The sequence below is a fragment of the Macaca nemestrina genome, chromosome 13 (genome assembly GCF_043159975.1).
Source record: "Macaca nemestrina isolate mMacNem1 chromosome 13, mMacNem.hap1, whole genome shotgun sequence".
Classification (NCBI taxonomy): domain Eukaryota; kingdom Metazoa; phylum Chordata; class Mammalia; order Primates; family Cercopithecidae; genus Macaca; species Macaca nemestrina.
In genome coordinates this window covers 44,433,233-44,453,111 of record NC_092137.1, presented here as the reverse complement: position 1 = coordinate 44,453,111, position 19,879 = coordinate 44,433,233, and the positions used below count along the sequence as shown (strand labels likewise).

Sequence of the window (19,879 nt, the reverse complement as noted above, 5' to 3'; positions counted from 1 at the left end):
CCTTCTCCCACCCATATACCCTCCCTGCTAATATTTCCCATATAGAATCAGATCACTAAGATTTTTGTTCCAGAATACCTTGTTGTATATTATGTATCAAAAATTATTTAAATCAAGTTATATTATTTCCTTTTCCTTTAATACATTGTATCTCTGTTTTGGATTTGTTATGTTTTGTTGGATAGTCCCTTGACTGTTCTTTCAGAAAGTGGCCATGCATGGTAAAATATGGGTCCTTGCTTTTCAATCTCTGTTTTGCTCTCTTACATGCTAGTTTGAATGGATATCGAGTATCTAGGTTTAGAATTCAGTTTCCATTACAACTTTGAAGATAGAGTTCTAATGTGCTGTAGTATCCAATTGAGAAGTCTGATGCTAGTCCAATTCTCAACCCTTTTCTCAGGCAATCTAGTTTCAGGTTTGGTTTCTTTCTGAGTAGTTTTGGAGTTTTCTCTATCCTAGCTGTTGTGAAAGATAAAGTCTTCCTTTATCTCTGGGTTATGTGTTTTATTTCTTTGTACGTTTCCTCCAGTCTGTTCTCCTGTGCAATTGTTGCTGCATGTTGGAATTCTGTATCTATCTTCCATGTATCCCAGTTTTTTCTTATGCTCTTATTTCTTTGCCTTTTTCAGTGCATTCTGGACAAGCCTCTGGATCAATTTTTCAGCACACTAATTAGCCCTTATGTTCTTTTTAATTTCATTGACAGTCTTCTACACTTCTGAGATACCTAATCACTTCTTTAAAGAATGTCAAGGAGCTCCATTAAATAACAATCTACTGGGGGTATTTATACTTATATTTAAGTCTTATGTTTGCGATATTTTCTCTGCTTTCTACAGTGTTCTGTCAGGAATGGTGTCTCCCTTTCATGGTCTTGGTTTTTCTCAGATACTGTGTGATTCTTGATCTGTTTGCTTTTGTGTTTTGACTTTCCTTGTTTGCCTGTCTTTGGTTTCCTGCCTCTCATAATGAGAAGCCACATTGGATGTGGGTCTGACTTGTCTTTGGGACATTGGGTTCTTTTCCTACTTGAAGGTGATAAGCTTGCTAGATTCCCACCTTTTTTCTCCTGGCCTCTGACTCTGAGCTGAGTAGTAAAAGCTCTCCTTTCTGAGAGCATTCCACAGTGAATTCTCGCCAGGGGACAGCGCTAGAGTTAGGTCTTATTTTCCTTCTTTTCTTTCTTGATGCACTTGTAGAAGTTTCAGGCTTTGTTCTACTCATTCTCCCATGCATGTGATCACCAAACAGTTCGAGATTTTTTTTTCCTTAGGGAAATTATGCCACGGCCAATTGCAGGAGTTCAGGAAATTCCTACAGTGCTCTCCATTAGAACTGTTTTTCTCCTGTGTGTTTTAGACTCCCCCTTCTATTCTTTTTTTGTTTTGTTTTGAGACAGTCTTACTCTGTCACCCAGGCTGGAGTACAGTGGGGTAATCACAGCTCACCGCAACCTTGACCTCTTGGGCTCAGCCTCCTATCTGGGATGACAGGCACATGTCACCAGGCCCAGCTAATTTCCCCTTTTTTTTTTTTTTTTTTGGCAGGGGTGGGGGAAGGTAGAAACAAGGTCTGACTATATTGCCTAAGCTGGTCTCAAACTCCTGTGCTCAGGCATTCCTCTGGCCTTGGCCTCCCAAAATGCTGGGATTACAGGTGTCAGCCATGGTGCCCAGCCCTAATTTTATTTTATATATTTTAGAAATTACGTAAATTTTCTGTTCCTTTCCAGGGTCATTTGGATGTATTTTTATTAAAATGGCATTGTCTGGGATTTATGACTTAGTATCTCTCATCACTCATGATCATTTTTAAAGACTTTGTTAATCTGATAGAAAAAAGTGCCATTGTTGGCTGGGCGCGGTGGCTCATGCCTGTAATCCCAACACTTTGGGAGGCCGAGGTAGGTGGATCACCTGAGGTCAGGAGTTTGAAACCAGCCTGCCCAACATGGTGAAACACTGTCTCTACTAAAAATACAAAAATTAGCCATACATGGTGGTGGACGCCTGTAATCCCAGCTACTTGGGAGGCCAAGGTCGGAGAATCACTTGAACCCAGGAGGTGGAGGTTGCAGTGAGCCAAGACCACGCCATTGCACTGTAGCCTGGGCAACAAGAGTGAAACTCCATCTCAAAGAAATAAAAAGAAAAAATTTCAGTTTTAATTTACATTTTCTCCAACTTTGCTGGTATGGATTTTTATATGTAGGATTTCCTACATACTGTATTCAGATTGGCTATGGGAATATTTTAGACATAATGAAAATCAAGAGGCATTCAACCCAAAACACAAATGTTAAATATATTTTTTGTGTCTTCAAGACCTACAGCTATATAAAACAAAGCTTATACTGTCCAGGAATTCTCAGTGGTGTTTGTAGCAGGGAGCTGTGGGAGCAGGAGGGTTTGTGTGGCTTTCTATATCTGAATATCCTGGGGAGTTTCCTCAGATTACTCAGTAGACTGGGATGGGGCATGGTGTGTGTGTGTGCGTGCAGCAGGGGGGTGGGGGTTGTGCTATGCATTTCTTAGCATTTCTTAAGCATCTCCATGTGGCATCTATAATTTCATTTCCCCTAAATTGATTTAGTTTGTTTTCCAGTGAAGTTTTGGCTACTGAATGATATTAGTGCTTGATCATTGTGGGAACAGAAAAAAGGGCAAAAGCCAAAGTGGTATTAGTATGCCAGAGCAACCACTTCAAGGATCATGTATGGCTTCTGTTTCTTCAGAACAGTAGTAGTGTGGATTTGAGCCTTGCTCTGGGTTGATGATCTCCTTCCTGCCTGTGTGGCTGCCTATCCACCCACACGCCTCTCTCACCACCTTTTGAGGGGAAGAGAAGAGGAAGGGTAGCTGGGCTAACTAAAAAACTAAAATTTCCTTCATAGCTCAAAGGCCTTAGTAAAGGTCATTCTAATGAAGACTTGTATATTCTGTATGATACTTCACTTCACTTGGTAGATTTCTACCAGTTTGTATTTTCACAAAGGCATGATTTACAAACTCCTTACAAATTGAAAACTACAAGGGAAGTCTTTGATTGATGTAAAGAGTATCTGTGAAGGTTTAGACACATTCAGGGTGAGTGTGTACTTTCAGTAGAAACCCACTTCTTGTTTCTAAAATCAACATAAAATTTTCACTCATACTTACATCAACATTCACAGTGTGGTAATCTGAATTGGTGGGTAACCAGGTGTAACTAGCTTCAGAAAAACCAGCATTTGAACTGTTGTCCCACTGCATTGGTGACTTTGAGCGGAGGGTATTCTATATCAAAAGACCAGAAAGGGAAAACAGTGGTTTGGTTATTAAAAGAAATGTACTTTGGTCCTGATTTACTTCATAATTATTTAATTCCCTATAGTTCTTAGCTAGTGTCTGTACTCATTAGCATTTGTGATGAAAAGGCCTTAACAATAGGTACATAAACCAGTTTCACACTTTTAACTGGAAAGTACCTAATAACATTTTGAGTTTGAATAGACAATACAAATTGAACTTTAATACATGCTTGAAATCTTTGCTGCTTTTTCCTAAAAATCAGTAATATAGGATTTCAAAGTGTGCTATTACCAATATACATGACTTCTATGGTACAGTGATGGTGAATTTAAGAACACTGCCATGTACAAGTGAGTGTGAATTCTATTCTGCTCATTTATTCAGCCTGGTTACTGCTCATGAGTGCACACACACAAATGTAGGAGCTAATAGAAAAAAAAAGCTTCACCTTAATCAAATATTAGGGAAATTGGATCTCATACAATTGAAGGCTAACCAGGCAAATTAAAGTTGCAAGACAGTCATCTACACAGCAACACAATTCTGAAATCTATAGCTACAAAATAAAAAATGCTTGACTTTGAGGCTGTGCACTGCACATGATAACAGAAAAGAAAGGGTCTTTGTGCTATGGTCACCCAAGACCAAACAGGACAAATGAGAACTAAAGAAATAAGTGTTCCTAACTCCACATTTCAAGTAGAGGGAAATGAATAATATTCTAAACTAAACCACTGGTTCTCCAATTTTAGTGTGCCTCTCAACACAGTATTCCCGGCAAATTAATTAATTAACTAATTAATTAATTTTAATGTGCCTGTCAGGTAGAAAACATCTTTAAAATGCCCTACCCAAGAAATTTAGTTGTGTGGCTCCAAAAGCATTTTTAAAATAAGCTCTCAAACCACCAAGAAAGCTGAGAATTCCTACTAACAGTAAGAAAGAAAAGCAAAGTAACCATGATTTTCAACAATGGAATAGAGAGATAGTAAGTTCTCTGATTTGGCAAAAAATAAAAAATGAATACTTGGTTTTATAGCTGTGATGAATAGTCAAGTTGTATTCAACTTACAGTATCATAGCTTTCATTGAGATTTATGGCTACAATATTTCCCATTCCAATTTCTTCTCCATAGTAAGTTATAGGAGTTCCAGGCAGTGTGAAAAGAAGCATGTTCATCACGTTGACATACTCATTCCCCAAACGAGAAGTCAGCCGGGAACTGTCTGGTCCACCAATCTGAAAGGCAGATATTTTTAAGAACACAGCTCTATAACACAGTTTTCTGAAAGATTTACCGTATTTCACAGAAAGTTCACCAGGTAGCAGAACAAAGTAGATATGGTACCTTGTTACTAGCAAGCCTGAACTTGAGTCCTAGGCCTGCTATTTGCTGTGTAACTGACCAATTTATTATCTTGGCCACTGATGAGCAAGAAAAGAATGGTAAGAATTTACAATGATATTGCAAATAAAACTCAGAGGGTACATACATAGTCATATTTTCTCATATCTGGATAAGAGAATATTGACAGGAAAGGAAACAAAACTTGCAGAGAGCAAGACAGTAGAACAAGGTGAAAGGACAGGCACGAGAGACTTCTGATGTGTCCTCTTTTAAAAAATTGTTTTGACTTATGAACTATTCAGACAAAATTTTTAAAGTAAATCAACTTTTGGAAAGAATTTACATAGTCCAAGATGAAATGTTATAAAGTGTTTTCTATTTGTAAATATATTTCCATGTTAAATGTTCTAGCCCTTATTTAAATAAGAGTTTGTTTAAATAAGAATTTATTTAAATCACCTGACAACTCTCCATAACCCACAACTCAAACCCTCACGTGCGTAGGCTGAGCATGGCACTTTACTTTTTAAAAAGTACTTTCACACCTATATTTCCCTCCTTCACACAACAGTGCAAGTACTATCTCCATTTTACAAATGAGGAAACAAGCTCTGAGAAATTGCATCATTTATTCAAGTAGTAGTATGAGACAGAACTAGCATTTGAACTTGAGTCTTAGGATAAGACTTAATTGCTACAATTCAAGAAATAGGAGGTTGCTTTTTTTAACTTCCTAAGATGTATGAAAATGATCTTTATAATTATGTTTTTATAGACCATTGTGAAGTATTTTTTGATATTTATGGCCAGAAAATTAGGTCAATTTTTGCCTCCATCTTTTTATTCTTTTCTCTATCATGAGATCTTCTGATAAGAAACCCTTTGATTTCTCAAGCCCTCTGGACATAGAGCACAACAAACACTGGGAAAGGAAGAATGTGATTTCCAGAATTGTCATACTACTTAAAATGTCCAGTTTTTAACAACAACAACAAATATACAAAACAGGGAAAGAAAACAGGAAAATATGGCTCATATAATGGTGGGGGCAGTCAATAGCAAATGTTGCTTAGGAAGACCAAACATTGGACTTACTAGACAAAGACTTTAAACCAGCTAATATTTTGATATTCAAAGAAAAGAGCTGTGTCTAAAGAATTTAAAGTATATGAATAGTTATCAAATAATAAAGAGAAATTATGAAAAAATTAAAATTTTAGAGTTAAGTACAATAGCTAAAGTGAGATATTTACTAGAGGGACTTGACAAATTTGAACTAGCAAAGGAATCAGAAAACTTGAAGACAGGTCAATTGAGAGTATCTGGCCTGAGAACCAGAAAGAAAAAATAGAGAAGAATGAGGCCAGGTACTGTGGCTGCCACCTGTAATCCCAGTGCTTTGGGATGCCAAGGCAGGAGGATTGCTTGAGCCCAGGAGTTCTAGACCAGCCTGGGCAACATGGTGAGACCCCATGTCTACAAAAAATTAAAAATTTAGCCAGGCATGGTGACATGCACCTGTAGTCTCAGCTACTCAAGAAGCTGAGATGGGAAAATTGAGTACAGGATGTCAGGGTTGCAGTGAGCCATGTTTACACCACTGCACTCCAGCCTGGGCAACAGAGCAAAACCCTATCTCAGAAAAAAGAGCAGACTCTCAGAAACCTGTGGGATACTATCATGCATACCAACATATGCAAAGTGGGAGTCTCAAAAGGAGAGAAGGGAGAGAAATGGTCAGAAACAATATTTGAAAAAATAGCCAACAACTTCCCAAATTTGATTTTTTTAAAAATTGTGTATCTAAGAACCTCAGTGAACTCCAAGTAGGACAAAATTTTTAAAAACCCACACTTAGACACTATCAGTCAAACCGTTGAAAGACACAATCTTTAAAGGAGCAAAGAAAATTGGTACATCACATGTAAGGAATCTCAATAAGATTAGCAACTGACTTAACAGAAACCATAGAGGCCAGAGGGCAATGGGATGATATATTCGAACTGATGAAAGAAAGAAATGTAAACCAAGATTTCTATATCCAGCAAAACTGTTATTCAGTAATGAGAAAATGAGATACCACTTCATATGTACTATGATGAGCATAATTTCTAAAAACAAGACAGAAAAGTGTCAGGGAGGATGAAAAGAAATTGGAACCTTCATGCATTGCTGATGGGAATGTAAAATGGAGAAGTCACTATGGAAAAGTTTGGTAGTTCCTCAAAATCAGAGAAGTATTATATGATCCAAGGCTGGGCACAGTGGTTCACATCTGCAATCCTAACACTTTGAGAGGCCAAGGCGGGAGGATCACTTGAGCTCAGGAGTTCAAGACCAGCCTGGACAACATGGCAAAACCCCATCTCCACAAAAAATACAAAAATTAGCCAGAGATGGTGGCATGCACCTATAGTCCCAGCTACTTGGTGGGAGCTGAGGCAGGAGGATTGCTTGAGCCCAGGAAGTCAAGGCTGCCGTGAGCCATGTTCACACCATTGTATTCCAGCCTGGGTGACAAAGTGAGACCCTGTCTCCAAAAAAAAGGCTGGGTACGGTGGCTTATGCCTGTAATCCCAGCACTTTGGGAGGCCAAGGCAGCAAATCACTTGAGGCCAGGAGTTCCAGACCAGCCTGGCCAACATGTCAAAACCCCATTTCTACTAAAAATACAAAAATTAGCCAGTCATGGTGGCACACGCCTGTAATCTGAGCTACACAGGAGGCTGAGACATAAGAATTACTTGAACCCAGAGGTGGAGTTTGCAGTGAGCCAAGATCATACCACTGCACTCCAACCTGGGTGATAGTGAGACTCTATCTCAAAAAACAAAACAAAAACAAGAAAGAAGTATTATGTGATCCAGCAATTCCACTCCATGGTATAGATCCAAAAGAATTGAAATCTGGGGCTTAAACAGATACTTGTACACCATTGGTTTGTAACATTATTCTAGTAGCCAAAAGAAGGCAAAACCACAAATGTCACCAACAGATGAATAGAAAACATGTGTTACATAGGTACCATGGAATGTTATTCAGTCATAAGGAGTAAGATGTGATACATGCTATTGTGTGTATGAAGGGAACTTGGAAACATTAAGCTAAGTGAAATGAGGCAGACACAAAAGGACAAATACTGTTATGATTCCACTTATATGAGGTACCTAGAATAAGCAAATTTATAGAGGCTGAAAATAGAATGGAGGATATCGGGTTAGTGGTGGGAGTGAGGAATTAATGTTTAGTGGGTACAGATTTTCTGTTTGGGATGGTGATGGTTGTACAACATTTTGAATGTATTTAATGCATTGAATTACACACTTTTGAATGTTTAAAATTATGTTTTATGCATATTTTGCCATAATTTTAAAACAACAAATTCCTCAGGAGGCCGGGCACAGTGGCTCACACCTGTAATCCCAGCACTTTGGGAGGCCGAGGTGGGTGGATCATGAGGTCAGGAGACTGAGACCATCCTGGCTAACACGATGAAACCCCGTCTCTACTAAAAATATAAAAAGTTAGCGGGGCGTGGTTGCGGGTACCTGTAGTCCCAGCTACTCAGGAGGCTGAGACAGGAGAATGGCGTGAACCCGGGAGGCGGAGCTTGCAGTGAGCCAAGATCACGCCACTGCACTCCAGCCTGGGCAACAGAGCAAGACTGCCTCAAAAAAATAATAATTCCTCAGGAATTCACAATAAACTATTAGAAATGAAAAACAAGTTCAGCAATGTTGTAGGATACAAGATCAATATACACAAATCTATTGTATTTCTATACACTAATAATGAAGAATCCAAAAATGAAATTAAGAAAACAATTCAGTTTACAATAATATCAAAAGAACAAAATACTTACGAATAAATTGAACAAAAGGTGTAAGACTTATACAATGAAAAATACAAAACATCATCGAAAGACCTAAATAAGATACATCTGTGTTGATGGATTAGAAGACTTAATATTGTTAAGATGGCATGACTGCCAAAAATGATAAACAGATTCAATGCAATCCCTATCAAAATCCCAGTTGGCGTTTTAAATCCCAGTTGGCTATTCTAAAATTTATATGGAAATCCTAAAATTTACATGGAAATATAAGGTACCCAGAACAGCTAAAACAATCTTGAAAAATAACAAAGTTGGAGGACCCATACTTGTCTAGGTTAAAACTTACTAAGCTACACCAATCAACTCAGGGTGTTCAGGCACAGAAACAGACATATAGATGAGCAGAACTGAGGTCTGGAAATCTAATCAACTGATTTTGTTTTTTTGTTTTGTTTTATATATATATGTGTGTGTGTGTGTGTGTGTGTGTGTGTATATATATATATATATATATTTTTTTTTTTTTTTTGAGACTGAGTGTCGCTCTGCCGCCCAGGCTGGAGTGCATTGGCGCCATCTCGGCTCACTGCAAGCTCCGCCTCCCGGGTTCACGCCATTCTCCTGCCTCAGCCTCAGTAGCTGCGACTACAGGCGCCCGCCACCACGCCCGGCTAATTTTTTATATTTTTAGTAGAGACAGGGTTTCACTGTGTTAGCCAAGATGGTCTCGATCTCCTGACCTCGTGATCCACCCGCCTCAGCCTCCCAAAATGCTGGGATTACAGGCGTAAGCCACCGTGCCCGGCCTTGTTTTATATTTAGAGATGGGTTCTCACTGTCACCCAGGTCGGAGTTCAGTAGTGTGATGATCATGGCTCACTGCAACCTTGAACTCCTGGGCTCAACTCCCACCTCAGCCTCCCAAAGTGCTGGGATTTCAGGTGTGAGCCACCATGCCCAGCCTACAATCAGTTGAGTTTTCAACAAAGATTCCATGATAATCCAATGAAGGAAAGAATAGCCTTTTTAGCATGTGGTGCTGGGATAGATGGACCAGGCAATGGTTTCTAATATAACACTAAAAGTATGAGTAACAACAACAAAACAATTGGACTTCATAAAAATTAAAAACTTTTATGCTTTTTGAGGGACGCTATCAAGAAAGTGACATGAAAGCCCACAGAATGGGAGAAAATACTTGCAAATCACCTATCCAGTATATATCAGGAATTCTTACAACTAAACAGTAAAAAGACAACCAAATGTAATTATAGGCAAATAATTTGGATAGACATTTCTCCAAATAGGACATACAAATGTCCAACAAGCACATGAAAATACCCTCAAAATTAGCCATCAAAGAAATGCAAAAAAAAAAAAAAATTACAATGAGATAACAACTTGACACTCAGCAGGAAGGCCATCATCACAAGGCTTGATGAGATGTAGAAAAATCGGAACCTTCGCAACATTGCTGGTGGGAATGTAAAATTGTGTAGCTACTTTGGAAAACAGTTTGGCAGTTCCTCAAATAGTTAAATGTAGACTTACCATATGCCCAGTGGAGCAGTTCCACTCCCGGATATATACCAGAGAGAACTGAAAACATGCTTTTATAAAAACTTGTACACAAATGTCCATAGCATCACTATTCATAAGAGTCCAAAAGTGAAAACAAATGTATGTCAATTCGTGAATGGATAAACAAAATGTGCTTTATGGAAGTTATTATTCAGCCATAAAAAGGAACGATGTACTGATACGTACTGCAACATGGATAAGCCTTGAAAACACCACGTTAAGTTAAAGAAGCTAGACACAAAAGGCCCATATTGTATAACTTCATTTACATGAAATGCCCTGAGTAGGCAAATCCATAGACACGGAAGGTAGGTGAGTGGTTGCCAGAACTGAGGACAGAGAGGGAGGGGCCATGCGGAGTGATTACTAATGGGATATGTGGTTTCTTTTGGGGGTGATGAAAATGCTCTGGAATGAGATGTTGGTGATAGTTGCATAATTCTGTGAATATACCAAAAATCCACTTAATTATATACTTTTAAAATGGTACATTTTGGCTGGGCTCGGTAGCTCACACCTGTAATCCCAGCACTTTGGGAGGCCGAGATGGGTGGATCATCTGAGGTCAGGAGTTCGAGACCAGCCTGGTCAACATGATGAAACCCTGTGTCTCTACTAAAAATACAAAAAAATAGCTGGGCGTGGTGGCATGCACCTGTAACCCCGGCTACTCTGGAGGCTGAGGCAGGAGAATTACTTGAATCCAGGAGGCAGAGGTTGCAGTGAGCCGGGATCGCACCACTGCACTCCAGCCTGGGTAACAAGAGCAAAACTCCATCTCGAAAAAAAAAATGGTAATTTTTATGGTATGTGAATTGTATCTCAACAAAGTTGTTATTTTAAAATTGTAGTATAGTTTTAATACTTAAATTTAAAGCTTTTACCATGGCTAAATGTGAGCCTCTTTCCCCTCACCGGACGGAGAAAGGCTCTGGCAATGGAAACACACATTCCTGCCAATTAAAGCATCAGAAAAGATTGAAATAAGCTTAATCATGGTTCACAGATTCTGCCAGTGTTTTTCTGCCTAGGCTGCATTTTCTCCTTTATCCTTTCAGGTTTTCATCAGGCTGTGTAAGATAGCTGGCAGGATCTGTGCATAAAGTATCAAAATCATACCACTTTTCAGGGCTCAGATCAAACCTACAAGTTTTGTGCGGGTACCACAGAAGATATTGACTAGTGTAAGGCAACTCGCTATACGAGAGCAACTCTCTGTGTATATGAGAGAAGGCACACCTTTGGTAAATTGCTGAACTGCATAAGAATAACAACACCAGCAACAAACAAACCCTGAGCCTGAGTACCTCAGTGTGAGGTGGGCACCGTATTAGGATGCTGGGAACCTGCCTCTGCCCTTAACCAGTGCACAGTCTAGTGGGGAAAGCAGACATCATGGAAGTGTGTGGACTTTAAGGAAAGGGAATGAAGGGGTGCTACAGTATACAGTAGGTAGACCTGACACCTCATTTGGGGGCTCCAGAAGGCTTCCTGTGTTGACACTTACCTGAGACCTATAGGATGAGACCACAGAAACAGCCTAAGGTGGTAGAGATACAGAGAGATGGAAGATTATCGAGACTAAAAAGGTGTTTTAGAATTTACATTTATAATATATTAAAGAAAGGAAGGGCGAGGAGTGGTGGCTCATGCCTGTAATCCCAGCACTTTGGGAGGCTGAGATGGGTGGATCACGAGGTCAGGAGTTCAAGACCAGCCTGAGCAACATGGTGAAACCGTCTCTACTAAAAATAAAAAAATTAGCTGTGCATGGTAGTGTGCACCTGTAATCCCAGCTACTCAGGAGGCTGAGGCAGGAAAATTGCTTGAACCTGGGAGGCGGAGCTTGCAGTGAGTCAAGATCCCGCCACTGCACTCCAACCTGGGCAACAGAGGGAGACTCCGTCTCAAAAAAAAAAAAGAAAGAAAGGAGGGTTGTCTTTTATATGAGAGAAAGAAACTTCCATTTTGTTTCAACCACTGTTACCGTGGGACTTTGAAGCAGCAGGGCTTACATCTGTAATACTACAAACATCTTACAGAGGGGCCTAATGTTGATCTCTAACTCAAACCCAAAGACAGAAAGATCAGATCAGGAAAAGCAACCCGGACAGGTGTGGAAGTGACAATACTGGTTTGTTACCCCAGGTATGTATCACTGTATCTTTTGTTCTTTACTGAAGTAATATATTGCCAGTCTTGAAAAATGTTAGTGCCGGGCATGGTGGCTCATGCCTATATTCCCAGCACTTTGGGAGACCAAGGTGGGCAGATCACCTGAGGTCAGGAGTTTAAGACGAGCCTGGCCAACATGGTAAAACCCCACCTCTACTAAAAATACAAAACCAAAAATAATTAGCCAGGCATGGTGGCATGCGCCTGTAGTCCCAGCTACTCAGGAGGGTGAAGTGGGAGGACTGCTTGAGCCTCAGAGGTTGAGGCTGCAGTGAGCCATGATTGCACCATTGCACTCCAGCCTGGGTGCAGAGTGAGACCCTGTCTCAAAAAAAAAAGACAAAAATTGTTCTGAAGAGTCTAATGCGGAAGGGGGAGAAATTCTTTCTCTGAGAATCTCTGTAATTTAAATGCTTTTTGCAGTGCATTCTACCCCACAAATGGGTGTTTTGTCACAGTTTTATGTTGCCCTGAATTGCACTGTACCTCTTTCCACACCTGAAATCCTCTTTCTTCCCATTGACATCATAAACTCTGGGATATGTGGGGAGAAATTATTTTTTGATATCCAGCCCCAAAAAGCCTAGCAGTGTTCTGAGCATAGACAAGCACTCCTTCAATATCCATTCCATTCAGTGGGCAGTGTCTCTCCCTTAACAAAAAGAACCTAGCAGAGGCTGGGACAGGCCTGGCCACTGAACAATCATGAAATAAGACAGAGGTGATGGTCACTTAGAGACAAAGGTCCATTGTATTTTAGAGGTAACTAGACAGCAAAGGCAACAGCAGCACATTATGTACTGTGCTGGCATGAGGACTTACCATCCAATTAGGCCATTTTCCTTCTGGCATGTTTTCCATCCAGGATGTGATAACCTCATACACACTGTTCCCAGAAACAGTGTCTAGCATGGTGAGGTAATTATTGAAGGGAAAGTCAGCTTCTTGGATAAATGGCAATCCATAGTACATCACGGTTCTGTCAATAGTTTCTGCATAGGCTTCAGTCCCCATGAACCTGTAAGAGTTGACAAGGTTTGGTGTCATCAGGGCCTGTCAGAAGACTGGGAAGGCACTCCACAGCTGCTTATCTTGCATGTACAAGATGTAGGGGCTGAATGCACACCATTAACCATATAGGACTAGCACCTTCTAGAAAGCATAATCAAGCTGTCACCAAATGTTAGACTGGATTAAGAAAATGTGGCACATATACACCATGGAATACTATGCAGCCATAAAAAAGGATAAGTTCATGTCCTTTGCAGGGACATGGATGAAGCTGGAAACCATCATTCTGAGCAAACTATCACAAGGACAGAAAATAAAATGCTGCATGTTCTCACTCATAGGTGGGAGTTGAATAACGAGAACACATGGACACAGGGCGGGGAATATCACACACCGAGGCCTGTCAGTGGGTGGGGGTGCTAAGGGAAGGATAGCATTAGGAGAAATACCTAATGTAAATGACAAGTTGATGGATGCAGGAAACCAACATGGCACATGTATACCTCTGTAACAAACCTGCACGTTGTGCACATGTATCCTAGAACTTAAATAATAAAAAATGCAAGGCAGAAAAATCCCCCCCCCTCAAAAAATGAAACACATTTGACTGCCAGGTCGTGCCACCACACTCCAGCCTGGGCAACAGAGTGAGACTCCGTCTTAAAAAAAAAAAAAAAAAAAAAGAAAGAAAAAAAAAATTTGGATCTCAGCTATATTGGTTTTTTGAGACAGAGTTTCGCTCTCATTGCCCAGACTGGAGTGCAATGCCGTGATCTCGACTCACTGCAACCTCCACCACCCCCTGGGTTCCAGCGATTCTCCTGCCTCAGCCTCCCGAATAGCTGGGATTACAGGCGCCCGCCACCAAGCCCAGCTAATTTTTTTGTGTTTTTAATAGACACGGGCTTTCACCATGTTGGCCAGGCTTGTCTCAAACTCCTGACCTCAAGTGATCTACCTGCCTCGGCCTCCCAAAGTGTTGGGATTACAGGCGTGAGCCACCATGCCCAGTCTGTTCTTTTCTTTCTAAACCTAGAAAATCCTAGGAGAAATAATCTCCTAGAATCAAAAATCAGTAACATCCTGACACTAAAACTCATTGACATCCATGAAGACTTTCTTTAGCAATTCTCATCACTCCATTTAGAATCTGAAGTTTATGTCTGCAAATAAGGTGAGGTATTTTCTCCAAAAGAACTTCCCCTTGTATTTGAGTCCCTATAAAGTCTTTCCTTATTATTGGTGTGCACTCTCAATTGCTGAAAGCAAAACGCTGTTTGGTGAAGACCCATTCACCTGAAATGCTGGCTTTAGCTATGTGAGGCAGCATATTTATGGATAAGTACATGGTCTCTGGAGCCCAACTGCTTCAGTTCAAATCCCATAGTTGCCACTCCTACCTGTGGACATTACCTGCATGCTCAGAGCCTCAGTTTCCTTATCTATAAAATGGAGACAGTAATCGGAGTACCTACTTTAAGGAGATGAATTTAATTTAATTCCTATTGATTCTGTTGGGTGATCTATATAAACTTAATGATGGGTAATTTTATTGAGTATTTATTATGATCCAGGCACTACTTTAAGTACTTTATATATATTATCTAATTTAATCTCACAACAGCCTTATAGAGGTTACTGCTATCACTTTTTTATTGATGAGAAAACTGAGACTTATGTTAATTAACTGGCCCTAGATCACACAGCTATAGAGCAGGACTCCTTCAGGCCTACCTGATTCCAAAGCTGTGGTCCTGGTACTTTAGCTGAAACATATGGATTCATACTGTACAAGGAAACTACATATCCAATAACAATGATAAAAATAATACTACAGAGAAGGAGCTGGTATTTTATTTTTTTTTTCTTGAGATGGAGTCTTGCTCTGTTGCCCAGGCTGGAGTACAATGGCATGATCTCCACTCACCGCAACCTCCACCTCCCGGGTTCAAGCAATTCTCCTGCCTCAGCCTCCCGAGTAGCTGGGATTACAGGCATGCGCCACCATGGCTGGCTAATTACTGTAGTTTTAGTAGAGGAGGGTTTTCGCCATGTTGCCCTGGCTGGTCTCAAACACCGTCAGGTGATCCCCCAGCCTCGACCTCCCACAGTGCTGGGATTACAGGCATAAGCCACTGTACCCAGCTGGAGCTGGTTCTGTTTTTTTGGTTATTTTTTTTATTTTTATTTTTTTGAGATGGAGTCTTGCTCTCTTGCCCAGGCTGGAGTGCAGTGGCACAATCTTGACTCACTGCAACCTCTGCCTCCCAGGTTCAAGTGATTTTCCTGCCTCAGCCTCCCAAGTAGCTGGTATTATAGGCACCCACCACCAGGCCCAGCTAATTTTTGTATTTTTAGTAGAGACAGGGTTTCACCACGTTGGCCAGGATGGTCTCGAACTCCTGACCTCATGATCCGCCTGCCTTGGCCTCCCACAGTGCTGGGTTTACAGGCATGAGCCACTGTGCCCAGCCTGGAGCTGGTTTTTAAAAAAGAAAAAAACAATGGTTCATGGTTAACATTTAGCTAATATAATCTCTTTTTAATTAACCTAATTTTCACAAAACTCCCGTGAAGTAGTAGTGTGATCTATCTGCATCATTTTACAAAAGAGGAAACTGAAAGTCAGCAAAGTAAGCAAACAGGAAAGGAATATGGCAGGCCCTGGTATAACCAAACTGTAATCAATTATAATTATGCAGGCGTGTTACATTATTACTTGAACCTCCAAATACACTTGGTTGTGAGGGATACACTGCAGATCACACACTAAGCCTGGGAAGAATGAGAGCATGTGCCGTGGTCACCTGTATCTGCCGGGCTCCGTGCTGTATTGGTCCATGGTCTGCCGGAAGCTGCGGATGATGTCATGCATTCCCACCTGCGTGGTGGTGAAGTCATGGTACAGCTCCGAGTATTGTGTGACCGTGTCCTTTGAAAACCAGGACGACATGGTTATCATTTCATACATTGCATGCCCACAGCTGGCTCTATGTGAATGTAGACAACCTCTTCAAAGGGCTCAAGCCAAGCGAGACACACACTCAAACATGGTTTTGTGGATGGAGAAGAATACTTCATTTGATGCTCAAGTTGTTAACTTTATAAATCTACTAAGCAATATTTCTCTAGTAAACTGTCACCCATTTTAGCAAATAAATTTTACCAAGCAAAACATTGATTACAAAGTCCTCCTCAACATGTAATTGTCAAAATGTTTCAGACACTTTTAAAGACAAAGAAAATGATCTTAGTGGTTATAGAGCTCATTATTATACTTTATCTGCTCACAAAAATATTAACATCATGCACTTAAATTTGTTTCTTTGCCACCACTATCCTTTCTCCTTAGTGTTATACTTTTCTCAGGGTTTCAGTAAACTTTTCCTGATTTCTATATCTTTGTAGGATTTCTAAGTCAATGTCTCATTTTTATGTCTTTCTAGGATGACAATAATCTCCTAGAATCAAAACAAAAGATAACATCTCATACAAGCCAAGGCCTCCTCACTTGAACTTATGTCAGATGACAAAATTGCAGGAGTAAATGTCCTCTATTTTGTGGCCCTTGGTAGAGGCCACACTGTCCATGTCTTCAGAACCCTTGTCACTGAAGGACGCCAAGGGATCCCTCGCTCTGGAGGGAACCAGTGGAAAAAAAACACCTCGTGCATATGCATTTGAAACTCTTGCGCATTTCCTAAAGAAATGAACCGAGGTGCTTGCTAGACACAGGACAAAACTCATCTTTGTAATTGGTATCTCAGGCTGAGAAAGAAAACACTCATGATGACATTTTCAGAAAAGGCAAAAGAAAAACGTTTAAAATAAAACTTTACCGGGATTTGGGTCTTATTTACTTGGATCTCATCTCTCAGATGCTTTGCTTCTAGGAGAAATTTAACAGCATCAAAGCTAAAACCATCAACACCCTTTGTGAGCCAGAACCGTAAAATTTCCTAAAGATGAAGAAGCAAAATGCTTGGTTACATTAACTACACTTTATTATCACAATGTTTCATAAAAGTTTTGACTGTTATGTTGGCATCATAAAATAGATATCTACATATAGAACAAGCACAGTATTCACGTATTCACATAGCCTATTTTTTATGTATTTAGCATAACTGCCTTACTATAATGTACTCTCAAGTAACTGCATTTAGTGACTCCCACACCTCCTTCATATTTGAATTCAGAATTACAATTAGTTACGTTTGTAATGGATGTTATGAGGATGTTTCCAAAGCTTAGAGAATCCACTAGAAATGAAAGAATGAAACCATAATAAAAGATAGGACTCAGGATAAACTGGGAAAGTTTCTTATCTCCCTCATGCCCAACTCCTTAAGTGTCACTGCAAACTTAAAAGAAAATAACACATTGTTCAATAGTTAAATATTTCACTCCTTACTAGGAAGGCGAATGAGAGGTGAAGTCCTTAGGTATTAAAGGATCTCCTGCTAAGAGTAATATGGAAGGAACACAAAACAAAATAGAATCAACCATCAACCGAGTAAATAACTAAGAATAGTGATGATCCTGTGGTAAAACTCAGATACAAGTGTTGTCTCGAAGACACTCAGATAATAAAAGATGAAATAGGCCAGGTGCGGTGGCTCACACCTGTAATACCAGCGCTCTGGGAGGCTGAGGCAGGCGGATCACCTGAGGTCAGGAGTTTGAGACCAGGCTGGCCAACATGATGAAACCCCGTATCTACTAAAAATACAAAAATTAGCCAGGCGTGGTGGCGGATGCCCGTAATCCCAGCTACTCGGGAGGCTGAGGCAGGGGAATCGCTTGAACCCGGGAGGCAGAAGTTGTGGTGAGCCGAGATCGGGCCATTGCACTCCAGCCTGAACAACAAGGGCAAAATTCCTTCTTAAAAAAGATGAAACGTACATTATTCCACTGGCTTTAATTTCACAGAAAATTGATCCCAAGCAAAAATAGTTAAACCTGAAAATCCAGGTTCTCATACATTGCATTTTATTCTTTGGTGACAGAATTTCTTCCTAAGGTGTGTGCTGGAAATCCAATTATTGTATGAATGCCCCTGGCTCTCTCTCCTCTCCTGCCCTACTCTCCCAACACACCTTGCTAGAGAGAAGGTAGTCATTGCCTGCTCAGCCTCTCCCATGCCTCACCTGCTCCTGAGCACATCACCGTGGCCTGCCTGGTTCCCAGGCATTTTTAATGCTGAAGCCAAAGATTAGAGAGATGAAGACTGGTGCAAATAAGTGGTTAGGTCGGGTGCGGTGGCTCATGCCTATGATCCCAGCACTTTGGGAGGCTGAGGTGAGTGGATCACTTGAGGCCAGGAGTTTGAGACCAGCCTGGCCAACATGGTAAAACCCCGTCTCTACTAAAAACACAAAAATGAGTCTGGCATGGAGGCATGCACCTGTAGTCCCAGCTACTTGGGAGGCTGAACATGAGAATGGCTTGAACCTGAAAGTCGGAGGTTGCAGTGAGCCGAGATCATGCCACTGCACTCCAGCCTGGGTGGCAGAAGGAGATCCTGTTTCAAAAAAAAAAAAAAAGGGCAGTGGCGGAGGTAGGGGGTGGACAGTGTGGCCAGAGGAGCGTAAGTGAATAGAAGGAGGTAAAGAGAACTAGCTCATCATGCTCAGCTTTGTAGCTAACAGGAAAGATCTGGGATTTGTGTGAGAGTGATAGGAAACCTCTGGAGGGATTTTTAAGCAGAAAAGGCTGTGGGCTGACTTACATTTTTTAAAGATCTGATGTGTGAAGAATCAACTGTATAGTATGACATTTCCCCAAAAGGTTAAACATCAAGTTACCATAAGAACCAGCAATTTCACGCATAGGTATATACCCAAGAGAAATGAAAATTTATGTCCACGCAAAAACTTGTTCACAAATATTCATAGCAGCATTATTCATCATAGCCAGAAAGTGGAAGCCACCCCAATGGTCTGTCCATATGATGAATATTTGGCCTTGGAAAGGAACGATGTGCTGACACATGCTACAACATGGACGAACCTTGAAAAGATTTTTCTAGCCAGGTGTGATGGCTCACACCTGTAATCTCAGCAATTTAGGAGGCTGAGGTGGGAGGATCGCTTGAGCCCAGGAGTTCTAGACCAGCCGGGCAACATGACAAAACCCTGTCTCTACAAAAAATGAAAAATTAGCTGGGCGTGGTGGTACACATCTGTAGGCCTCTGACACAGCACCTGGTACTTAGTGAACCAATTGTAGCATGAAAGAATGACGTATTGAGCCTGAATAACCAAACATTACAGAAGTACAGCAAGTTCCCTGGCTTCAGGTCTACAGAATAGTTGGGGACATGTGGGACAAGGGATGGTCACCTAATAATGCAGGTCCTCATGAGCGTAGATACCTCTGCCTACAGGGCTGCAAGAGCTTCAAGACATTTCAAAATAATGTGGGTGGGCACCACAGGAGAAGGGAGAGCTAGAGCTTGAACTTGACCTAGATGACCTGGTAGGATTTCAACGGAGGGTGGGAATGGGACAACATGAGCCAAGCATGGAGGCAGAGGCTGGCCTGGCCTGTACTGGGACAGGTGGGAAGACCAGGTGACCTTGAAAAGCAGAGGGCCTGAGCCTCAGCTACTCGCCTCAACCCCCCAGCCAGCC

General features: G+C 41.0%; 1 protein-coding gene across 1 annotated transcript in view; it reads right to left on the bottom strand.

Moving 5' to 3' along the window:
* LOC105464944 (solute carrier family 3 member 1) overlaps positions 1–19,879 on the bottom strand; it is a 47,492-nt gene that overhangs the window by 5,374 nt on the left and 22,239 nt on the right. The window contains exons 5-9 of the mRNA XM_011713116.2: positions 17,084–17,203; positions 16,052–16,176; positions 13,056–13,251; positions 4,366–4,533; positions 3,162–3,278 (exon numbers count right to left, since the gene is read on the bottom strand). Coding sequence (XP_011711418.2) covers positions 3,162–3,278; positions 4,366–4,533; positions 13,056–13,251; positions 16,052–16,176; positions 17,084–17,203 — 726 coding nt within the window. The remainder of the gene's footprint in view (positions 1–3,161; positions 3,279–4,365; positions 4,534–13,055; positions 13,252–16,051; positions 16,177–17,083; positions 17,204–19,879) is intronic.